Below are 19887 nucleotides of genomic sequence, written 5' to 3'. Positions count from 1 at the left end.
TTGGAAAGTGATGTGCCGCATGTTCGATTCGCCGGTTGCTGATGGATGACAAAATACTGCCTCAACCTTCAGTTTAGATATTACCTTGGTAAAAATAAACACCTACACAACTGATAAGCGTCTGCATCAAACTTTAATGAAATTGCGTCAGATAAATATTGTTGAGCTAGGCGAAATTTTTAGACTGATGAGGAGTTTCTGAAATACGAAAATAGAATGCCAGCTAATACAAATAACTTTCCTAAAAATAAAAATAATAAAAATGTCTGGTATTTTCTACCAATTCACAATATTGGGCTTCAACAGCCAAATTAGTATTGTCAAAACTATTTCACTCATCCTAAATAATTGTTTATTTTTATATTTTACCATATTTGTTATTTTGAGTTTTTAAATGCACCTTGCCAGATACTTTGGAAAAGATGCCGGAGTTGCCAGATAACTGTAAAAAGTCCGCACTACACGCCATCTTTTGAGCCCAAATACGCCATCTAGCCGCCATTGTTTGGTAAGAGCGCCCATCTTAAAATCAAATAATATCTAAATATCACTCATACGCATCTTGTTACCTGGAAATATATTCAAATTAAAACACAAAAAGGGCAATTGAGGCTAAACTGGTCAAGGTAAGGAAAGAATAATAGTAAAATAAAAACATTACAAGTTGCAGTTACCTATGCAGATGAAGTAAATGAGATACATTATTAAAAGATTTTATTATCTTACGAATGAAAAAAGAAATACAGATGATCTTCTCTAAAAAACAATTGCAGTGGCAGCACGGCTCTAAAAAAAATATCGATACTTTCGATGAAGGCCACTGTCGTCCCAAAACTTGTTTCTTTTTTCCAGCACTTTGAGGAAGATCACATCAAATGTTCTTTACCGCGTAAGAAGTTTATAACCCTACCGTTGTGCATAATAATTTCTTAAAAAAGTGAAGAAATATTGAACAAATTACAAATGAGTCACTTTGGTGATAGCAAGCCTAAATGTGAACAAATTAGTATTCGTTGGGAGACATTTACAATTTCATAAACACAAAAGAATTGTTTGGAAAAACTCGATAAGACCCCTATATTCATTCATATGTATATATTTGCGTTTACATGCAATCGCTTCAGAGAAGTCATCTCAGCACTTTTACTGGACCATTCATCAGAAGGTTGAAATCTATCGGGTGAGTAAAAAATGGGTGTCAGTACCAAAATCAATTTTATTATAATCGTAGTGCGCGTTCGATAAATAATTGATAAAACTCTTTTGTAGTTCATTTAACATAAACTCAAGTGTTATAGTTCCTCCAAGATAGTTTGTCGTTAATCTTATTGTGATCACGCACTATATCACATGTTATCTTTCTTGCGTTGCTTTATCTGTTGTGTAAAAGAACAAAGAATGTTTAATGAAAAATGAAAATGGTAGAACCATACCCAAATAAAACATATATTTTTATTAAATAATATAAATATTGTAAACAAATTTTCCCCCAATGACGCAATTATTTTATTAGTAAGAGGCATTTAAAAATACATTTCAATTTCTTGTTAAAGAAGTATTAGATCACTTCGTGTTTTCCGCTCTTCTCTTAAAAAAAAAAAAAAAATATAAAATAAAATATATCGTTGCCTGCGTAAGAAAGTATTAATGTCGAGATGGACAAATCACGAATGATTAAAATATTTGAAATATAATATCTACATGGTGCACATTGTTTTTTGCATACCAGTCAGTTTGTTTGACTCCAGCTTAAGTTATTTTACATTTTATTATATTATTTAGTGAGTCAAAAAAATAACTAATTTTCTAATATTTTCACAAATTGCCATTAAATTTCTAGGACTTTATTTCCAACGCCTACGGATTAACATGCTCTTAGGGCTCAAAGTGTTTATATGCCTGCTGCTTCAGGTTTGTATTCTGTCATATTCATATGGACATAAAAATGGCTATGGCAATTATATACCAGGTAAGAATTAAGTCCTTTATAATTAAGATTTTTTATTGCATTTTTATGTACTGTATATTTTTACTGGTATATTTTTTTATACATAAAAAATTTAAAATTTAAAAAGAATTTAAAACTTTAACATACAAGCAACACCAAAATTTCATTTAAATATACAATAAATACACTTGACTCAAAGTTACATTTTTAACAGGGTCTTCAGTTTGCCAAGCCACTGAGAAATGTTCCAGTCAAAAATACTGCCACGCCTTAAAGTTTATTCTCGATTCCGAGGACGTTAGTAACATCCGGCTTAAACGTTTACAAGAAAGACTATGTGGAATACATTCCTACTGCTGTCCAGAGCAAAGTAAATATACAAAAAAAATCTGAAACCCGTACAAACTAATCCTAAAATCTATTAGCTTCTCAACACCCCAATATGGAATGTACCAGGCTGGACAATTCATGCCTTTCGAATGTTACGCCTGATAGTCTTAATAGGGCAAATATTGAAATGTTAATTAAAAGACTTTGTAATATCGATTACTCGGAGAGATTCTTAGGTCAAAGGATCTACGTCCAGTGTCCCAAGCCAGGTAACGATCGCAAAACAATTGAAAGTAATATAGTGTTTAATAGTTCTAACTCTATCAGCATTTCCGAATTGTCAACAAAATGAGAAATGTTCCAGCCTAAAAAACTGTCATTCCTTAAAGTTTATTATCGAATCCGTGGATATTAGAAACGCCGTGCCACAAATATTACGAGAAAGGCAATGTGGCCGTCAGTCCTACTGCTGTCCAGAGCAAAGTAGGTAAATATAAAAAAATCTAACACCTGTACAAACTAACTTAAAAATCTATTAGCTTATCAACAATCCAATGAGCAATGCACCAGGCTGGATAATTCATGCTATTTGCATGTTAAGGCAAATACACTGAATAAGGCCAATGTAGAAATGTTACTAAACAGACTATGTGATGTCGATCACTCAAAGAGATCGCTAGCCCAAAGGATCTACGTCAAGTGTCCCAAGCCAGGTAACGATAGCCAAATTTAAGCTAGCCTTCTAATTAAAATCTTTATAAATAGTATCGGTTTGTCAGTCCAATGAGAGTTGCGTAGGCCTTAATAACTGCCCTCAAATTCATGATATTGCTAACAACCCGAGTTATAAGCTCAGATTGTGCCAAACCAATGCCAGGCGGTCTTATTACGACCATCAGACTTACATCTGCTGCCCGGAGGCAGGTAACATCCTACCGGATGGTTTTAAAATGCAATGCGGACAGACGCAAGGATCCTACCGAATCGCAAATGGTCGAAAAGCGAATCTCAATCAGTTCCCCTGGATGGCCATGCTGCTATATAGGAATATTTTAAGATATTCGAGTCAGACTCTCTTTACCGTTTGTGGAGGATCGTTAATCAACAAACGGTACGTCCTGACTGCAGCCCATTGTGTGAACAAATCGGTATTGAAATCGAAAGAGCTCAAAAGGGTTCGCCTGGGAGAACATGACATCGACTCTTTTGGCGACTGCTCAGATGGGAAGTGCGCTCCGCCGCATCTGGAAATGGGCATACAGAAGGTTATTAGCCATGAAAACTTCGATAGCAGGACATACGCCAACGATATCGCTTTGCTGCGACTTGAGTTACCAGTTCGGTGTGTAATGATACTTTAATTTTTTTGCCCACCGTGATCCCATATTTCTTCTCATTGCAGCTATACCAAAGAAATCCAACCGATATGCCTTTTGAGAGACCATATTGCCTTAAGGAACCAAAGATTAGAAATAGCCGGATGGGGAAAAATGGAAAACGAATCATTCAGTCACGTATTATTGCGCAGTACTATTTGGGAAAATACTCAGTTCTGTCTAAATCATATGAAAACATTCAAAATCCATTCACAAATTTGTGCCGGTGGACAGAATGTATGGGACACCTGCGAAGGCGACTCTGGAGGTCCCCTGATGGCCACCTACAAAATTAAGTCTACCTTCAAGGAGTTCGTTTTTTTGGCAGGCATCACTTCCTTTGGACTTGCGAAATCTTGCGGACAGAAGAATAATCCAGCTGCTTATACAAAAACTGGAGTATATTTCCAATGGATTCAGTCGAACTTAAATCCCTAATTTTTTCTTTTCAAGAAATTTTATTCTCCGATACCCAAAACAATCTTAACTTTGTAAAAACAATCCTTAATTTTGTATGAATTTTTTATGTCTAATTCTCAAAACTTAATTTCACACTTTAACCCAATTAAACATTTTTTAAAAAGACTCTAAATTAGAATTGTTTTAGTTATCTGTGGCTATGATTTTCCAAACATGTCAAACTTATCCAAATTTCAAGTGCAGCTCAGTGATTCCTGATCCTGATTTTTGATCCAAAAAGATGGCGAGACAGGCGATAATGATTAGATTTACAATTGGGATTATCGTGTGGCACAACAAATAGGCTTTGCCACCAAAATACCATCAGACCGAATCAAAACAAAACATCCATCAAGCACGGCGAGAAAACAAAAGCGAGAAAATAAAATAAAATGGAGAGGTGGGTAGGAAAAAGTGGAAAAATTAAAATGGGAAATGCTCGAGCTAACCGCGGGCCTAAGACAAAAGATTTACAATATCGCTGGGGAAGATTTAAAGGTGATTTCCAAAGATATATATTGTGCCTGAGCAGCGATAAATAAACACAACTTTTCGACTATTTTTATTTCGGCCTCTCTTATTTTATTTTTTTGCTCAATTCGGTTTTCCTCGGGCGGCATAACGATAACTCAATGGAAAAGTGGGTGCCATCGAGGCAATCTGGGTGTGGAGGGACTTTCCACTAAAAGTGTCACATTAACGAATTGTTTAGCTCCGCCACGGCTAATTTATGCCCCGCACTAATCGCTGGCCAGGTAGAATTGAATTTATTTGATTTGCCTATAAGCGAAATAAGCCTTTCACAAACACGCTTTTCATTGAGCGGAAAATCATCATCATCATCGGTGGAAACTCACCGAAAGGGGGGCGTGGCCAGCGGCGGCGTCCTTCTGCCTTAGACAACCGCCAATGTCGTCTAATGGCGGGGCGCGTCTAAAAATAGGAACCACTCGAGAGCACCGCCCGCCAGCCACTCAAAACGCAGCAGCCTCCGCGCTCCGAGAGGATCGCGAGCACATCTGGGGGCCCCGAGATCCGTGCTTCTTGGATATTGTCACCAAATGTCTTGCGTTTGCGGCGGACGGCGGTACGTACTCCCTGCAGCTCGCTAAATCGTCGTGAATCGGGAGTCTCAAGTAAAGTGGAAGATCATATTTTTAAACGTGATTAAAAAAATTGTGTAGTTTCGAATCCATCAAAACTTTGGTGTTTTTGAAAAATATAGTGAACGTGAGAAATATTCAGCTCCGGTACTGCAATTAGTTCTACTTAAAAACTTTTGGTTTCGGGACTATAAAATGAAACTAAGAAAACTGTAGTGCGACAGTGCATCTCTGCGATTATTTATCATAAACTCATTTGAGTGAATTTATAAAAATTTATAAGATCATCAATAAATTAAAAACAACCACTTGCTACTTGGATGACTAAAAATGGATTAAAAACAGCAGCCTTTTATAGAAAATTGTTTAATTTCTTAAATTTATCCTATCAACTTGAAACAAATACACCTGGAAACTTAAAAATTGTAACTAAACATACACCTAATTGTGGTATCAAAAACATAATTATATTTAAATTTATTAAAAGAGAAGTGTACCAAAATGACCAAATACAATAGCAGCAGTGAAATGCCCGCGGGTCACAACATCAAGCAGGAGTACAACAACAGCTATGGCCAGCAGTCCCATCCTGGCTATGGATTCAGCAATTATAACCAACAGAATCAGCTATCGCATCCCAGCCAGAATTCCCATCAGACCCTGCAGAATTTCTTCAGCCGCTTCAATGCCGTCGGGGATGCGAGTGCGGGAAATAACGGCACTGCTTCGATCTCCACCTCCGGATTGGGATCTTCCTGCAATTACAGTAACGGAAATCATCCGGCGGAGTTGGACAAACAGTTGGGCATGAATATGACGCCCTCGCCCATCTACACCACCGACTACGATGACGAGAACAGCAGTCTAAGCTCCGAGGAGCACGTCCTGGCGCCTCTGGTCTGCTCCTCCGCCCAATCCTCGCGACCCTGCCTCACCTGGGCCTGCAAGGCGTGCAAGAAGAAGAGCGTCACCGTGGACCGACGGAAGGCGGCCACAATGAGGGAACGTCGGAGACTGAGAAAGGTGAGGATTCATTTCAAGTAATAGCGATTTATTCCATCTTCTTTGTCCCAGTTTTATATCGGATTAATTCTTTTAAAAAAAATGCTAACTAAACTTTTAAAACGAACGTTGAAGTACAAAAATTTGTATTTATATTTAAAAAATACTACAAATATTAATTAAAAATTTATACGCCTATAGAAAAAAGTTATCTAAATTCATAACCTAGGAGAAATATTTATTTTTGTAAAGGATTCAGAGTTGGATCAGTTGACTAAAAGTGTTCATTGATAAATTTGCAAAGAATTCAGATAAAAAGGTTTTAAATTTAAAAAGCAAACCGAGTAATTTCTTAACCCATTACCAGATGATATTCAAAAACATTTAAAAGTTTTTTAAGAATTATTTTTCTGATTATAAATTAGGATTATTATAATGAAGATCTAGGATGCTAAAGAACTATATTATTTGTCATAACAGCTAGCCTTCAATACTTTTTTACTTAATCCTCGGCTGAATCTTAAAATAGTTTATTGTAATGTTGAAAATTCCGTCACGTTTAAGGACTGCAACTTTGTTGCAATGTCATTAGGGCCGCTAGCACCCCACAAATTAACACATCGCCACTTGCGTTGGATGGCCCGTACCACCAGGGAGGATCCGTGGACATAAAACGCAGAAAGGGAAACCACCCAACTAGTGTAAAACATAAAGATTTGCCAAGACCAAGAGTTAAACAGCGGCATTTATGAGTTCGACAATCGTAAAAGTTTTGGATGAACCACACGTATTTATAGCTCCACATAGAGACATTAGCAGAAGGGGAAATCAGAGGGGGGAAGCGAAGGCGGAAAGGGGCGGCTGTCATAAAGAGACAGACGACGGGCGAACGGTTTAATTGTTGAAAATTTTATGCTCTATTTAATTTAAAATATGTTTTATTAAAGAGCCACTTAAAGGGGAACACGCCTGGGGCTGTGTTTTTATGGCGCGCCTAATGGGTTTCCATGATTTCAACGATGGCCATTAATTGATTATTCCTCCCGCATTCTAGGTTAACGAGGCCTTTGAGATCCTCAAGCGACGCACATCGTCCAATCCCAACCAGCGGCTGCCCAAGGTCGAGATCTTGCGCAATGCCATCGAGTATATCGAGAGCCTGGAGGACCTGCTGCAGGTATGTCTTGTCTTGTTTTAACCTATCCCTATTTAAATAATAATCTATTTTTCTCTGGGACTTTAGGAATCCAATCCCACACGCGATGGCGACAACCTGGCGCCCAGTCTAAGCGGCAAAAGCTGCCAGTCCGATTATCTGGTAAGTTTTCCGCTGAACGCCAATTAATATTAAGCCCAGCATCGAGAGGAGGGGCATATCGTTCCGCAATTATTTTCTCGTAAAATTCTCATGCATGAGCAGCGCTTTCGTACATTTTTCTTTGGCGACGCGCACATTCATCAAAATCTCAGGGTCTGGCCGCCGCAGTGCCCGAAAACATGAAAATAGAATATATACAAATGGATCCCCGATCCCCAAAAGAGTCCCATCCGATATCTGTTGTATCTGCTGACCGGAATTTATGCGCTCGCTGACGTGCGACTTAATAAGCTCCTCTGCCAGGCCGTCCTCCTCCTTGGAGATTCACCCGATTACCGGGAACATTATGAGTTATGATTCTGGGATTCTGGAGGGAAGTTTGCCCAGATGGTGGGGTGAAAGTTTTCTACCAAAAACGTGAAAAAATAGAGGACAAATAGCCGGAGAATTTACGGCAGCCGGGAAAGGGTCGTTGTCTGTGCATTTAGTGAAAGGCAATAAATAAATTTTCTTTTTATAAGCCCGCCTGAAAATGGAATCGTGAAATCGTGTTGTAAATTAATTACAACAAATTCATTGGAGCAGGAGTCGTCATCCCCACCATGTTTGGTGGATTGCGACGATCGCCTTTTTCTGTTTCATAATAGTTTCCGTGCGCCGGGGAACAAAACCGTTGTGGCAGTTGACAAATTGCACAGGAAAAACATGACAAGATCTCGGGGTGTTCTTCTTCGAAAGGTGTTGCAAGACATGGCTTAAGTGTGGGGGAAATCCGGAAAGTGGGGCAACGGGAGCGCTATACCCCAACGTATACTCCCAACTGACAGGCCAACAAATTGTCAACAATTATGCAAACATTTTTGCCATCGCCATCGCAATGGCAATCGCCCCCTTTTCATTTCGGGCCGGCCTGCGTTGAGTAATTTCCATGCAGTTTGTTTAAGTTTTTCACATTTTTAATGTACAAATTTGTTAATTTACCATAAAACTTAGCATATTTGTATGTTGACTGCGCCCCCCATTGGCAGATATTAATGTGCGGCCATAGTTTGATTAAAAACTGGCACCGCGCCAAACGTGCAGACATTCAAATGCATTTCAGACCCTGGCAATCCATCCATCTCATCCATATCCATTCATTTGGAGCCAGTGTATTTATAAACGCGCTCGATTTAAGTACAAGATTTCCTTTTGAACTGTTTCCAAGTCACAGCGAAGTGTGCATCGCGAGTTCCCCATAAATTCGCTTATCGCGGCCAATAAATTGAAGTACTTCAGATATATGTACATGGCGTTAAGTGTAGCCGAATTCAAAAATGCCAGGCCGTCTATCAGTCAAAATTCTACGTAATTGAAGCCATAATCATTTAAGTGTTCAGATAGAAACTCTGGGTGCAAATGACTCATCGAAAGATGCGGGTAACGCGGGTGCAAACAGTCCATTGATAAACGTACCTGTAAGTGAGTCAGTACTCGATAGGGTTCCCTTCAATTGAGCTTTTTACGATCACAACAAAGGGGAAAATAAAAACAATTCAGAAATAGATAATAGATATGCTCGTGCACACTTTTGTTATCTTGTACTGACCTCACGGCTCGATCATTAGATAGTCAAATATTTCCCAGGAATTTAAAGCATTTTGGTAAGGCAAAAAGTAGGTACTTTTTTCGTTAGGGTCTTGTGATATAGTTGGTCTTAAGGTCTACGTTTCTTGGAAATTATAATTTGGGTAGATATTGGTCATAAAATAATATTTCCATCTGTTTAAAAATATGTATTTCAGGCTGCATTTAATTTGTACGTCACTAGAGACTTTTCACAAATGGATTATAAGATTTTACGAGTGACCGCAGAAGTCATAAAAATGTAGCAACCTCCCCGAAGTGGGTTTAGTTTATTAAAAGCATATTTCATGGTAAAGTTTCATGCTGCTTGTGGTTAACAAATCGCATAATGCCGCATATCCGTTATGTGCTCGAAGATCGGTGGAGAACTTCTAAGAGGAGCGCGCCAAAAAGCGGCTTAAGATCTTTACGCAACCCAAGAAACGGAATGCCCAAGTGATAAGTGGCATTTCATTCAGATACAACGCATGATATATGCTCGGAGAAATGAAATACACCGAAATACCATATAGTCATACGAACAAGTGCACCGGAAAAAGTTGTATATGTTTAAATACGAATTATACATTTTCAAAAACATATTTCGATCTTACAGCATCCCATTTATTATCTAATAATATTTTAATCTAGCCGTACATATACAATGTTAACCTAGAATTGAAATATATATAATTTAGCCTCATTTCGGGTAATTTTTCGCTGTGTATCAGTGTGTGAGTTGTCGCATATCGAGCGCAGGCTGTCACTAAACGCTTGGAAAATGATAAATCGCTTTATAAAAGTGCAGTGTGAGTTCGTCTGTTCTCGTTCAGTTTAGTTCAGTTCACTCGGCTCGGGTTGAATTCTGTTGTTCTGCTCCTCCGTACTTTGTTGTTTGCTAAATATAAACACTCAAACACCACGGGATGCTCTGTTTTTCCGATCCTTGTAGACGAAGTGACGGCATTCTGCAGTCGCACGGTGCAGATAGATGGGGGGATAAAGGAAACCCACCCAGAAGTGGCAATTATAATTTGCTTAGCATCGGCGTTAATGCGAATTTTTCTAATGAAATCCCGAGCGAATCTCCGGATGCCGTGTCGTCTGCGTATGCGCAGCAAAAATATAGCATCAAATTAATTTAATTGCTAATAAGTGTGCGGCAAAACAGCACACAATGGCCCACAAAAGTGCAGACAATGCGGTGGTTCAATGCATTTTAATTGGCCTGTGGAATCTTTACTTGCATAAATTTTGGCTTAATCTCATCATTAGACTGCATTTCGAATGGCACTCGTTGGCCAACTTGACAGGCCCCCGGAGCATTTTTGACGTTGTCATTTCGCCCCGGCGACACTTTTGTGTAATTTATTGTTTCCCCAATTTCGCTTGAGGCCAACTAAAAGTTTATTTCTTTTATTCGCTTTTTTACAGAGCTCCTATGCCGGCGCTTATCTAGAAGACAAACTGAGTTTCTACAATAAGCACATGGAGAAATATGGCCAGTTTACAGGTGAGATTTTTTAGATTTTCAGATTTTTCAATATACCTATAATATTTAAAAATTCCCTTAAATAGAATTTGATGGCAATGCCAATGGCTCGAGTTTGGACTGCTTGAACCTCATTGTCCAGAGCATCAACAAGAGCACCACGAGTCCCATTCAGAACAAGGCCACGCCCTCAACCGCTGATTCCAAGACGCCGCCCACATCTGGAGCCACTGCACCCACATCGCTACACGCGAACTTCAAGCGGAAATGCAGCACTTAGCATTAGGTTTCGAAACCCCCTAGGCAATTGTAAAGATATTTTTTAAGAGGATACACGAGATACCCAGTGAACCCGAATAGGCCTTAAATTATTTGTATAGCTTTAGTACTTATGTAATTAAATGGTAATTGAAAGCAGCACAGTAGAGTCTTTAACTTAGTCCAGCTCCAGTTTGCGGAAGGAGCCGCTCATCCCGTCCAGTTCTCCGTTGGCCCAGGCACTGGCCAATCCGACGCGGAGTTTCTCATTGGTTCCGTACTGGGCATCCTTGGCCAGGTAATCCTTGTTGTCCAGCAGCTTCTGGCGCCAATGATCGACGGACTCCGCCTGGTAGCCGTTGGTGCCGCCGTACTCGATGGTCATCGCATCTCTTGGAAGGTGCTGGTAAAGATCCTCCGACTTTTTGTGCACCACGAACTGTGAAGATTAAGGAAGGGGATTAAAATAAATTATATAGATATTTTTAAGAGCCCTACCGAACAAAAATTAATTAATACATTTTTGCGTATTTAATAGATATAAATATTATTTAAATCTATTAAATTTCCCACATGAATAAAAAAATTAAAACTGACAATGGAAAAGAGTATAATAATAAAGATAAATGAAATGAGCCGCTTTGTTTAAATTGTTTAAATTGTTTAAATAGTCTTTGATTTTTTAGAGGATATGTTCTTTTTTAATGACCATTATGAACCTTTTTACGAATTATATTGTTTGATAGAAATTCCTGCAATGACTCACCTTAAAAGGCAATTTGGAGGGTAAAAACTTAGTCACGAAATTGAAGATGGTCTGTCCCTCCTTTCGCATATTTATCATATGAATCTCCACAAATCGCAGTGGAATACACTGGTCCACCAAGGCGAACGCTTTCTTCAGCAGGAAGGGATCGTATTGCAGCATCTGCTCCATGGTCACATCCCGGGCATCCACAACCCAGACCAGGCCAGAAATCGAGGCATTATCGCACTCCAGAGCCAGTAGTTCCAGCATTATGAAGACCAACTTAAAGGCCTCGCGGGGATTTGACTTCTTGGGATCGATGTTCCGAAATTGCGAGATGATAACCCTTGGTCCTTCGGCACTCACTGGTCTGCTGGGTATCACATGGATCCTGGAGATTGGTATAGTAAATTAGATACTTTTAATTACACTGAGTTTTTAAACCTTCGACACAATATTTTTCAGTAGTCACGTTTGTTAGTAATGTCCATAGATAGTGAGTGCATAAATTATTTTTACCATTACTATGATAAAGACTTCAACAATTCGTTAGTTTGACACCACTGATTAGAAGCTCGAAATTTAAATGATTGGTGAAATAAAGAATTCTAAAAAATTATATTATTTAAGGACAAGAACCCACCCTCTCTGCAGCTGGGTGAGCAGGGCCTCGTCCACCTGCCGCGATCCCAGGACCTCGGGGAACACACTGCGCAGGGAGTAGTAGTTGTCGAACCGCCGCTTGGTCTCCTCCTGGCTGAAACGGCAGCGCCGCAGGAAGGCCAGGATCAGCTGCTCATCGGTGGGCGCCTTGAGGTGCGGCGACTTGGTGATCCACGTCTGGATGGTGGCCACAATCTCCGAGCGCTGGGCCTGCTCCTCGTTGCACTCGCTCTTGGCCAGAGCCGCCAGTTGGGGGTCGAGAGGTCTCAGTTTGCTCGCCATTCCGGCGCTCGTTCCAATGCTAACTGAATGCTAAAGCCACTGACGCACCGCCCTGGTCGAATTGGTCGAGTCGAGTCGCGGCGGTGGCGCTATCTAATCGGGCCAACACCTTGTAAACTAGCTGGAACGGCAACCCGAAACCCGTCGGCCGGGGGCAGATAGATATAGATACACGAGTGCATTGATAGATAATAAGTGGGGTGTTATCTTTAATTGATCGACTACAGCTACAGAGCCTGGAATGTGTGTTTATATGGGGTTATGCTATCGGTTGGGAAGACGGATACTAGATACAGATTTCCTGCTTCCGGATCTTAGTGTCAATCCCAGTTCAGGCGACGAAAGGAGCCACTGGCTCCGAATTCCGCCTCGTAGGTGGCTATCTCGCCGTGGCGCAGCTCCTCGATGGTCCCGTAGTTGACGTCCTGTTCGAAATACCCACGGTAGCTGTTCAGCAGGTCCTCCATGTAGGCCACGCACTCGCCCATGTGGCCGTTGGTGCCGCCGTACTCCTCCGGCAGCGAGTCCTTGCCAATGTGCTCGATCAGCTCCTCGCTGTTCTTCAGGACGCGTATCTAAAAAGGTAAAGGGATATTTAAAGGTAAATTTAAAAAAATATTTGCCCTGAATATTAAACCTTTTCTTTAAATAATAAGAATTTAGAAAATGTTTTTACTTATTGTAAATTTACTAACGGACCCTTCTTTCTTATGTTAAACTAAAATTTTCCGTTAGCCCCGAATTTCTAAAATTCATTCCGAATATTTTCATAATTTTTTCTCAAATATTGGGAATTTTGATACACACAAAAAAAACATATTCCCGTAAAATCGATATGGCCATGTAAATTTCAGGTCATGCAAAACCCATATCGTTTTTACATGAAGTACTCTTTTCGACCAGGTCAAATTTACCTGGCCGCATATCAAACTAAAATTGATCTAAAATAATCTAAAATCGATCATCGTTTCATATCAATTTTTTTTGGGTGTAGAAAAATGAGAAAATATAAATCGTTAATAAAAATAAATACTAACCGGATAATTAACCTGCATGCTGAGCACATTGTAGAGAAACATGACGGTACCCTGAATATCCTTGGGCATGTTGATAATGTACATTTCCTTGACCTTCAAAGGACTGCAATTATAGAGCCAGTTCCACCATTTGCGAAATAAAACCCTGTCGAATCGCCGCATCTTGTCCGAATTGACGCCCTCGAGGTCAATGATTTCACAGATTCCCGCCAGCGAGGCGTAGTCATTCTCCAGCGCTATCACCTCCATGGCCATCGAGGAAAAGTGATAGATCTCGCGCAGCATGTACAGATTGGGATCGAAGTGGCCAAATCGGGCTATGAACATGGCCGTGCGACTATCGCCCTTGGGCATATCGGGATAGAGGCATATTCTGAAAGGTAATTCGGGAAATTATCAGTATATTTTAGATTTCCTTATTGATTTCCCCAGCTTACCCCATTCGATTGATATCCAAAAGTCGTTGCGTAACACAGCGATTGTTCATAATTTCAGGAAAAAGATTGTAGTGGGTAAAGTAGCGGTCGATCCTACGCTTGGTCTCCTCCAAACTGTATCTGCAGCGTCGCAGGAAGGCAATCAAGAAGTCCACATCCGTACGGGCTCGCAAGTGCGGCTGCTGGCGAATCCAGACGCGCAGGATAATGATGTCCTGCTGAATCCGGTCGGGCGTCTCGTTCACCTCCTTTTCGGCCAACTTGGCCAATGTCGGCGAGAGTGGACGTCGCATTTTGGTAACGGCTATGCTCTGTTTGATGGCATTTGGCCCCAGCCATGATATATCTAATTTGCCTATTTCCCTCTCCATCCGATGGTGGGTGGCCCATAATCTAATCTTATCGATCGGCCGAATCGGATAGGGAAAATACACCCGCTTCATTCTCGTTATCTGCACGCATTTGTAACTTGCACTTTTCTCTCGAATCTCGGGAACTGGAATATTGGGATATTCCAGGGAGTCAGGGATGTGTACTATATATGGGATATTTGGGAATGATAGCGCACATCCGGCGCCTGTCTAAAGACATCTCTTAAGTGCCCTTCACGCGCACATTTGGGAAATGGTTGCAAATGCACTGAGATTAAATTATTTAAAAATAGGATATAGATATTGAAGGAAAACTTTTTTATTTAGAGCTCTGCAGAATATCTACACATGTTTTTAAATCAAGACTAATTATACATTTTCTTAAAAATATTTTTTAAGAGAAGATCCTTAAATTGGAAGCTTTATACTTGTAAAATGTTTAAAAAGTTTGAATTATAAATGGCTTTGTATAAATATTATAAAAAACAGAGGATTTTTATCAAGACTTCAACAATAACTTTTCCCAGTGCACGAGTACTCTCTTTTGAAATGCGATCTGCGTTTAATGCACGAAATAAATCTAACGCTAAATAGTATCCAGTTCGTCGGAGTCCGTATTGTGAGCATTCAATTTGAGTGCCTGTCAGAGGGCATTATACACCGACATCTTCTGTAGGTGGCGATGCGCTGTTGAAGTTGACATGGAACACCTACATACTGCTGGGCAAATTGCTGTGACATGGCGCTGTCAGCTGCTGACAAGCCGGAGATCGGAAGATCTGGAGATCTGTAGTAGATCTGGCTATTCGGGATCCCAGGAAGCGGATCATCTTCCCACTCCGCCAATAACTCATAACACATTATGGTCATGGGACTTGGGAGTTGGTACTTGGTATCCAGAGGCTGCGCTTTGATCTTCCTGCTGACAGGGCAGCGCGTGTAAATTCCCTTCGCAGCCAACTCATTGCTCATGACACAAACATATCGTTGCCATATTAATAATGAGCCTCATTAACAGCTCGCTGCACTGCACCATCGCACTCGACACATTGCCACTTTCTTGTGGGGAGAAAAGGGTGAGATATAAGTATATATATGTAGGGGGTATGGGTATGTAACTGACACACTCATTGCTGATAAGTGTATTTTGTTGTAAGCACTTCAGATATGCTCGCAAACCCTCGGATTGCATATGCTGCACTCGGCGAAAGTGATGGATGCCATAGGGAATCTTGACACAAAAGGGTAGGGAATTAATGCCACCGAGAGTGCCTTACTGACATCTCAATCTGTAATATTCTGTACTTAAGAGTTACTCTGGGCAATGGAAAATTTAAATGCAGAGGCTATAAAATAATTATCCAATCCAATGGATAGAAAAAATATATGTAAATTCTAAATAAGCGATTTACGGTTTATTCAAAGTATTATTAGAAAATGATATGCACATTTAAATTTAAATATTTATTTTGGTTTTCCAAATAAATAATTGGCACAGCAATTAAGTCTTTACCATAAGTGGTTTAAATAAAAGCAAAACGAGTAAGCAAAAATATACAAATAATTTTAATATTCATATTTAATTCAAAACAAAATGGAAGCGCATCGCTGCAGTTGCCACGACCAGCAGTCATATGGGTTTATAAACGTTTTATGTTTTAATTTATAGACTTACATAAAACGCCCCATTTTGTGCGCCAAGTGCGAGGAAGAGAGCAGGAAAGGCGGGGAAAATGGGAAAATGCATTTGCTAGGCGCTCAATTGACAATCATATTTATAGAGCATATTGAACAAATATACGAGAGGCTAGCAGCGCTATCCTAAAGATAATATTCAAGCGAGATGCATTTTTTCGGTTGGCCGTAGTTGTCGCTCGACTGGCAGTTGTCACTCAACTTGATCCGAGATATGTTCCCATATACTATATAGAACATGCATGACGTTTGTACTTTGCCGTTTCCCGTACCCTCAAAAGAAATACAAAATAGAAGAGGAAAATTAAACGGCAAATGAAATTTCATTGTAAACAGACGCGTTCCGGCAAATTGAGCAGCTTAAACAAATTTCCGCTGTCTCCGCATTGCATCCTTGCATTGCAGGCCCCATCTCTTCATACCCATTATCCTGCTCATCCTGTTGAGGACAATTTATTGGCTTCCGTTGCGTTGTTGTCACTTGAGCCTCAATTGGTCCTCTGGGCAGCGGCAGCTGGACTCCTCGCCCTGCCCCCTCCTCCTCCTTGTAGCCTAGTTTAAATTACTATATAGTTGGTTTGTAGTTCCGGGAAGGGAACTCTCATTTGTAGAGCACCGTGTGCCAGGAGCGCGGCGGCAGGCGGAGGTTGATCGGTCCTCGCTGGCTATCATTGAGGGCCACATCTACCGGCAGGTTCTGGCTACAATTACAAGATTACAAGAGCAGGGATTTGGAAATTCAGAATAAAAGTAGCCGAGTGCAGGGTCTCCATTAGAGACATTCATAAAACTAAATCGCAACGTTGTCGGCAATTAAGTTGACGCACTTAAGCGGCACCGTCGCAGATGCAACCCGAAATAGATGCGCCCAAAGCACTTGGAAAAATCACTCGGAAATTTAAGAATGTAGTCTTTAAGGGTTCATACAAAATAAATTGTCAATTTCCTTAAAAATTTTAGAATTACAAGAATTGAAATTTTCCCTATATAATAAATGCTTATTTATATAAATCTAACAAAAATGCAAGGAAGCTACATACGAAGTTGTAAACAAAGTTTTTAGAAAACAAAGTCGTTGACGCTTATAGAATTATTTTAAATATTTAGCATGGAATTGTGTTTTTCTAAATTCTATAATAAATCCCTCCTTTCTCGGATGAAATATGGTTTCAATGCTACAGTGGCTACGCCACTGGTCATGATAATGTAATGTTTCCTAACCGTTTTTCAAAGTGTTCTTGGTTTCTACTTTAGTTATACCATTCCCCGACTGCCCTAGCACTTACCCATTGTATATGATCAACGCCACACTGCCGTCTGGTCGCTGGAAGCCCACGACACTGAGTTGGGTGAAGGGACTGCCCTGGTTCTCGATTCGCGTCTCGATGCGCACCGAATGCGGCGGCAGGAACTTGGAGAAGTGCCCGATGGCATAGAAGATCGGCTGTTTATATATCTCACTGCGACTCGTGGCATTCACAATGATCGGAGCATCCACGAAGTTCTTCGCGTAGTTGGGACCGCCCTGTTCGTCCAGCACAAGATTCCAGTCCAGCCAGCCATTGACGTAGTGCCTCAGATCCTGGGTATAGGCCCTCATGTAGGCATCTCCGCGATGCCAGGCTCCCAGCATGGGACCACGTGTCTGCCAGAATTTTTCCCCGATGCAGGACTCCGTGTTCAATATCATCTTATTCGGCATATCCGTGTGCGCCATGTCAATGAGTTCTGGCGCAAAAAAATCATCAAAGTACCAGTGAACTGCCAGACCATCCAAATATGACATCGAATCGTTGCGGGCTGAGCGCATCTGAAGCATAAGAAAATAATAGACGATTTAAATACCTTTCCTTACTTTAATGAAAGATAAAAACTCCGTGAACCTCTCTGAACCATGAGGGAAACGTGTACCGCTGGTCGTCGTCGCCAAAGATGAGCACCTTGCTCTCCGCTGAGTTCCTGATGGTCGGTCCTAGATTGTCGCTCAGCCAAATAGCCTGGACCGAAAGAAATGTGCTTAACAGTGGCCACTGTCGAATAGCTAATGGGCCATACCTGCTGCGAGGGCCTCCAGCCCATGCATATGAAGTGCACAATGAAGAAGGCGATGACACCGTTAAGCGGCTCATTCCCAGTGGATATGGCCCAAATGGGCAAATTTTCAGACCGCATGAGTTCGAGAAATCTTAAAGAATATAAGTTCTTTTATAGATGGGGACATTGCGGAGAACATTCACTCACTTGAGGTGGTAGTTAGCCCAGGTCTGGTAATATTCCGATTTCAGATGACCAAATCCTGTCCATCGATTGTTGGTCTTCATCCAGCGTGGAGCACTCCAGGCGGCACCCATGATCTTCAGTTCATCCAGCTGACCAACAGTCTTTAAGCGCCTTAGCTGTTCGACTTTCTGCAGATCCCTCGGATCAAGGGAAGTAAAGTTAGTTAATTTAGGATCATCACGGGGCCACTCGTTGTAGGCCCAAGGTTCTAAGTCAAAGTCAGAACCTCCTATCGACATTCGCACACTGTTGTAGGCAATTCCATCGGGATGGTAATAGGATCTGTAATGGAAATGGTTTTTAAATGCGTTTTTCCTATTTATGATCCTGAAGCTCTTCTGGCAAGTCCTTGAGTAAATAAGAGACTGCTCCTGTTAGGGCTCCACCAAAAATGGAGATATTCTGAAATTGCTGCTCTCGTCTCACGGATATACGAAGTGTTTTTGTGTTGGTATTGAAAACTGAAAATGTAGTAATCACTTTAGATGGTTTTTTTAGTACTTTTTAGATTTCTTTATATACACAGGCGTTGTGAAATATTGGTCAACTGGAACCAGGCACGGGGCTCAGGATCCACGTCCTCATCAGTGAACTGTATATCATCCACTGTTAGGGGGTTTTCTTCTGAGATATACCCTGTTGTCTTCTTGAAGCGTAAGCCATTCTGTAAAAATTTCAAAATTAATTTAAAACTGAAGCTCTTATTTTCTTGAAAAAATAAAAACTTTTTATTTTAAAAGTTTAATTAGCGTGATCATAAAACTGAACCTATTCACTTTTAATGGGACCTACTTAATCGTGACCTAAAACGTGCCTAATAATGTAGAGCAATTATATTTGTCGAAGTGCTAGGTTGTGCCCGCGATTGCCGGCAATCCTGTGGATTCACCTTGCTGGAACTAATCACCACAATCTGGGAGTTATCAGTCAGTTGGGGCTGTTCCAGATAATCGCAGTAGGTGCTATTGCAAACACACACGCTTCCATGTTCCGTTTCCCGCAAATCGCACGGCAGTTGTTTCTCTAGAGCACCTAAAAATTTCGGGTCTGCAGGTAGGCATGCATTCATAAATTATAATATAATTATTTCCCACTCACCTGTGCAGATTACGATTAGCATAAAAAGAAAGCAAAGCAAAAATGACTTCATTTTTGCACTGCAGTCCACAGACAATGAGAATCGATCGAAGGTCTGGCAACAACTGAGCTCAAAACGAGATCTACCTCAATAAACAAGCAACTGAATTTCGCTCAATGTTTTCGCGCTCACCTGATTTGTTGATTGAATAAAACGGATGGACCGGCAAATAGCTATAATCACCAGTTTATTAAAATATTTAGCTAATTTCCGAATTTAATTTTTTAATTTAATTAAACCTTACCTTGTTAGTTAATCTACGATAATGTAATTTATTTCCACATTTTCCATTTCAATTTTTCCATTTTGTATACCTCTTCTAAAAAAAATGGACAACACAATTTC

At 40.4% G+C, this 19887-nt stretch overlaps 5 protein-coding genes and 1 long non-coding RNA gene across 6 annotated transcripts; 2 read left to right on the top strand and 4 right to left on the bottom strand.

The window, feature by feature from the left end:
- Nucleotides 1–393: 393 nt before the first annotated feature.
- On the bottom strand, nt 394–1882 carry LOC138913382 (uncharacterized). Its single transcript, XR_011419086.1, has 3 exons — nt 1727–1882; nt 1104–1173; nt 394–569 (listed from the first exon to the last, which is right to left on the bottom strand). It is a non-coding gene; the product is annotated as an uncharacterized lncRNA (long non-coding RNA).
- LOC108065226 (spaetzle-processing enzyme) lies at nt 872–4255 on the top strand. Its single transcript, XM_070216950.1, has 8 exons — nt 872–1180; nt 1841–1969; nt 2163–2318; nt 2374–2547; nt 2606–2761; nt 2818–2991; nt 3044–3620; nt 3681–4255. Exons 2-8 carry the CDS (start codon nt 1870–1872, stop codon nt 4090–4092), a joined length of 1749 nt encoding a protein of 582 aa, XP_070073051.1. The 5' UTR covers nt 872–1180; nt 1841–1869; the 3' UTR covers nt 4093–4255.
- A 1363-nt stretch (nt 4256–5618) lies between these two features.
- On the top strand, nt 5619–11037 carry nau (myogenic-determination protein nautilus). Its single transcript, XM_017153420.3, has 5 exons — nt 5619–6239; nt 7273–7395; nt 7462–7536; nt 10576–10654; nt 10720–11037. The coding sequence occupies exons 1-5, from the start codon at nt 5718–5720 to the stop codon at nt 10911–10913; spliced, it is 993 nt and encodes a 330-aa protein (XP_017008909.2). The 5' UTR covers nt 5619–5717; the 3' UTR covers nt 10914–11037.
- LOC108065427 (alpha-tocopherol transfer protein-like) lies at nt 10957–12800 on the bottom strand. Its single transcript, XM_017153421.3, has 3 exons — nt 12283–12800; nt 11658–12030; nt 10957–11330 (listed from the first exon to the last, which is right to left on the bottom strand). The coding sequence occupies exons 1-3, from the start codon at nt 12582–12584 to the stop codon at nt 11070–11072; spliced, it is 936 nt and encodes a 311-aa protein (XP_017008910.2). The 5' UTR covers nt 12585–12800; the 3' UTR covers nt 10957–11069.
- A 36-nt stretch (nt 12801–12836) lies between these two features.
- On the bottom strand, nt 12837–14351 carry LOC108065286 (alpha-tocopherol transfer protein-like). The gene is made up of 3 exons (XM_017153213.3): nt 14059–14351; nt 13622–13994; nt 12837–13159 (listed from the first exon to the last, which is right to left on the bottom strand). Exons 1-3 carry the CDS (start codon nt 14349–14351, stop codon nt 12905–12907), a joined length of 921 nt encoding a protein of 306 aa, XP_017008702.1. The 3' UTR covers nt 12837–12904.
- A 2062-nt stretch (nt 14352–16413) lies between these two features.
- LOC108065227 (lysosomal acid glucosylceramidase) lies at nt 16414–19590 on the bottom strand. The gene is made up of 9 exons (XM_070217072.1): nt 19503–19590; nt 19294–19436; nt 18927–19068; nt 18723–18865; nt 18366–18691; nt 18180–18309; nt 18008–18121; nt 17411–17934; nt 16414–16825 (listed from the first exon to the last, which is right to left on the bottom strand). The coding sequence occupies exons 1-9, from the start codon at nt 19552–19554 to the stop codon at nt 16726–16728; spliced, it is 1674 nt and encodes a 557-aa protein (XP_070073173.1). The 5' UTR covers nt 19555–19590; the 3' UTR covers nt 16414–16725.
- Between the last annotated feature and the right edge of the window lie 297 nt (nt 19591–19887).

The sequence above is a fragment of the Drosophila takahashii genome, chromosome 3R (assembly GCF_030179915.1).
Source record: "Drosophila takahashii strain IR98-3 E-12201 chromosome 3R, DtakHiC1v2, whole genome shotgun sequence".
Taxonomy (NCBI): domain Eukaryota; kingdom Metazoa; phylum Arthropoda; class Insecta; order Diptera; family Drosophilidae; genus Drosophila; species Drosophila takahashii.
This window is presented reverse-complemented; position numbering and strand designations above follow the sequence as displayed.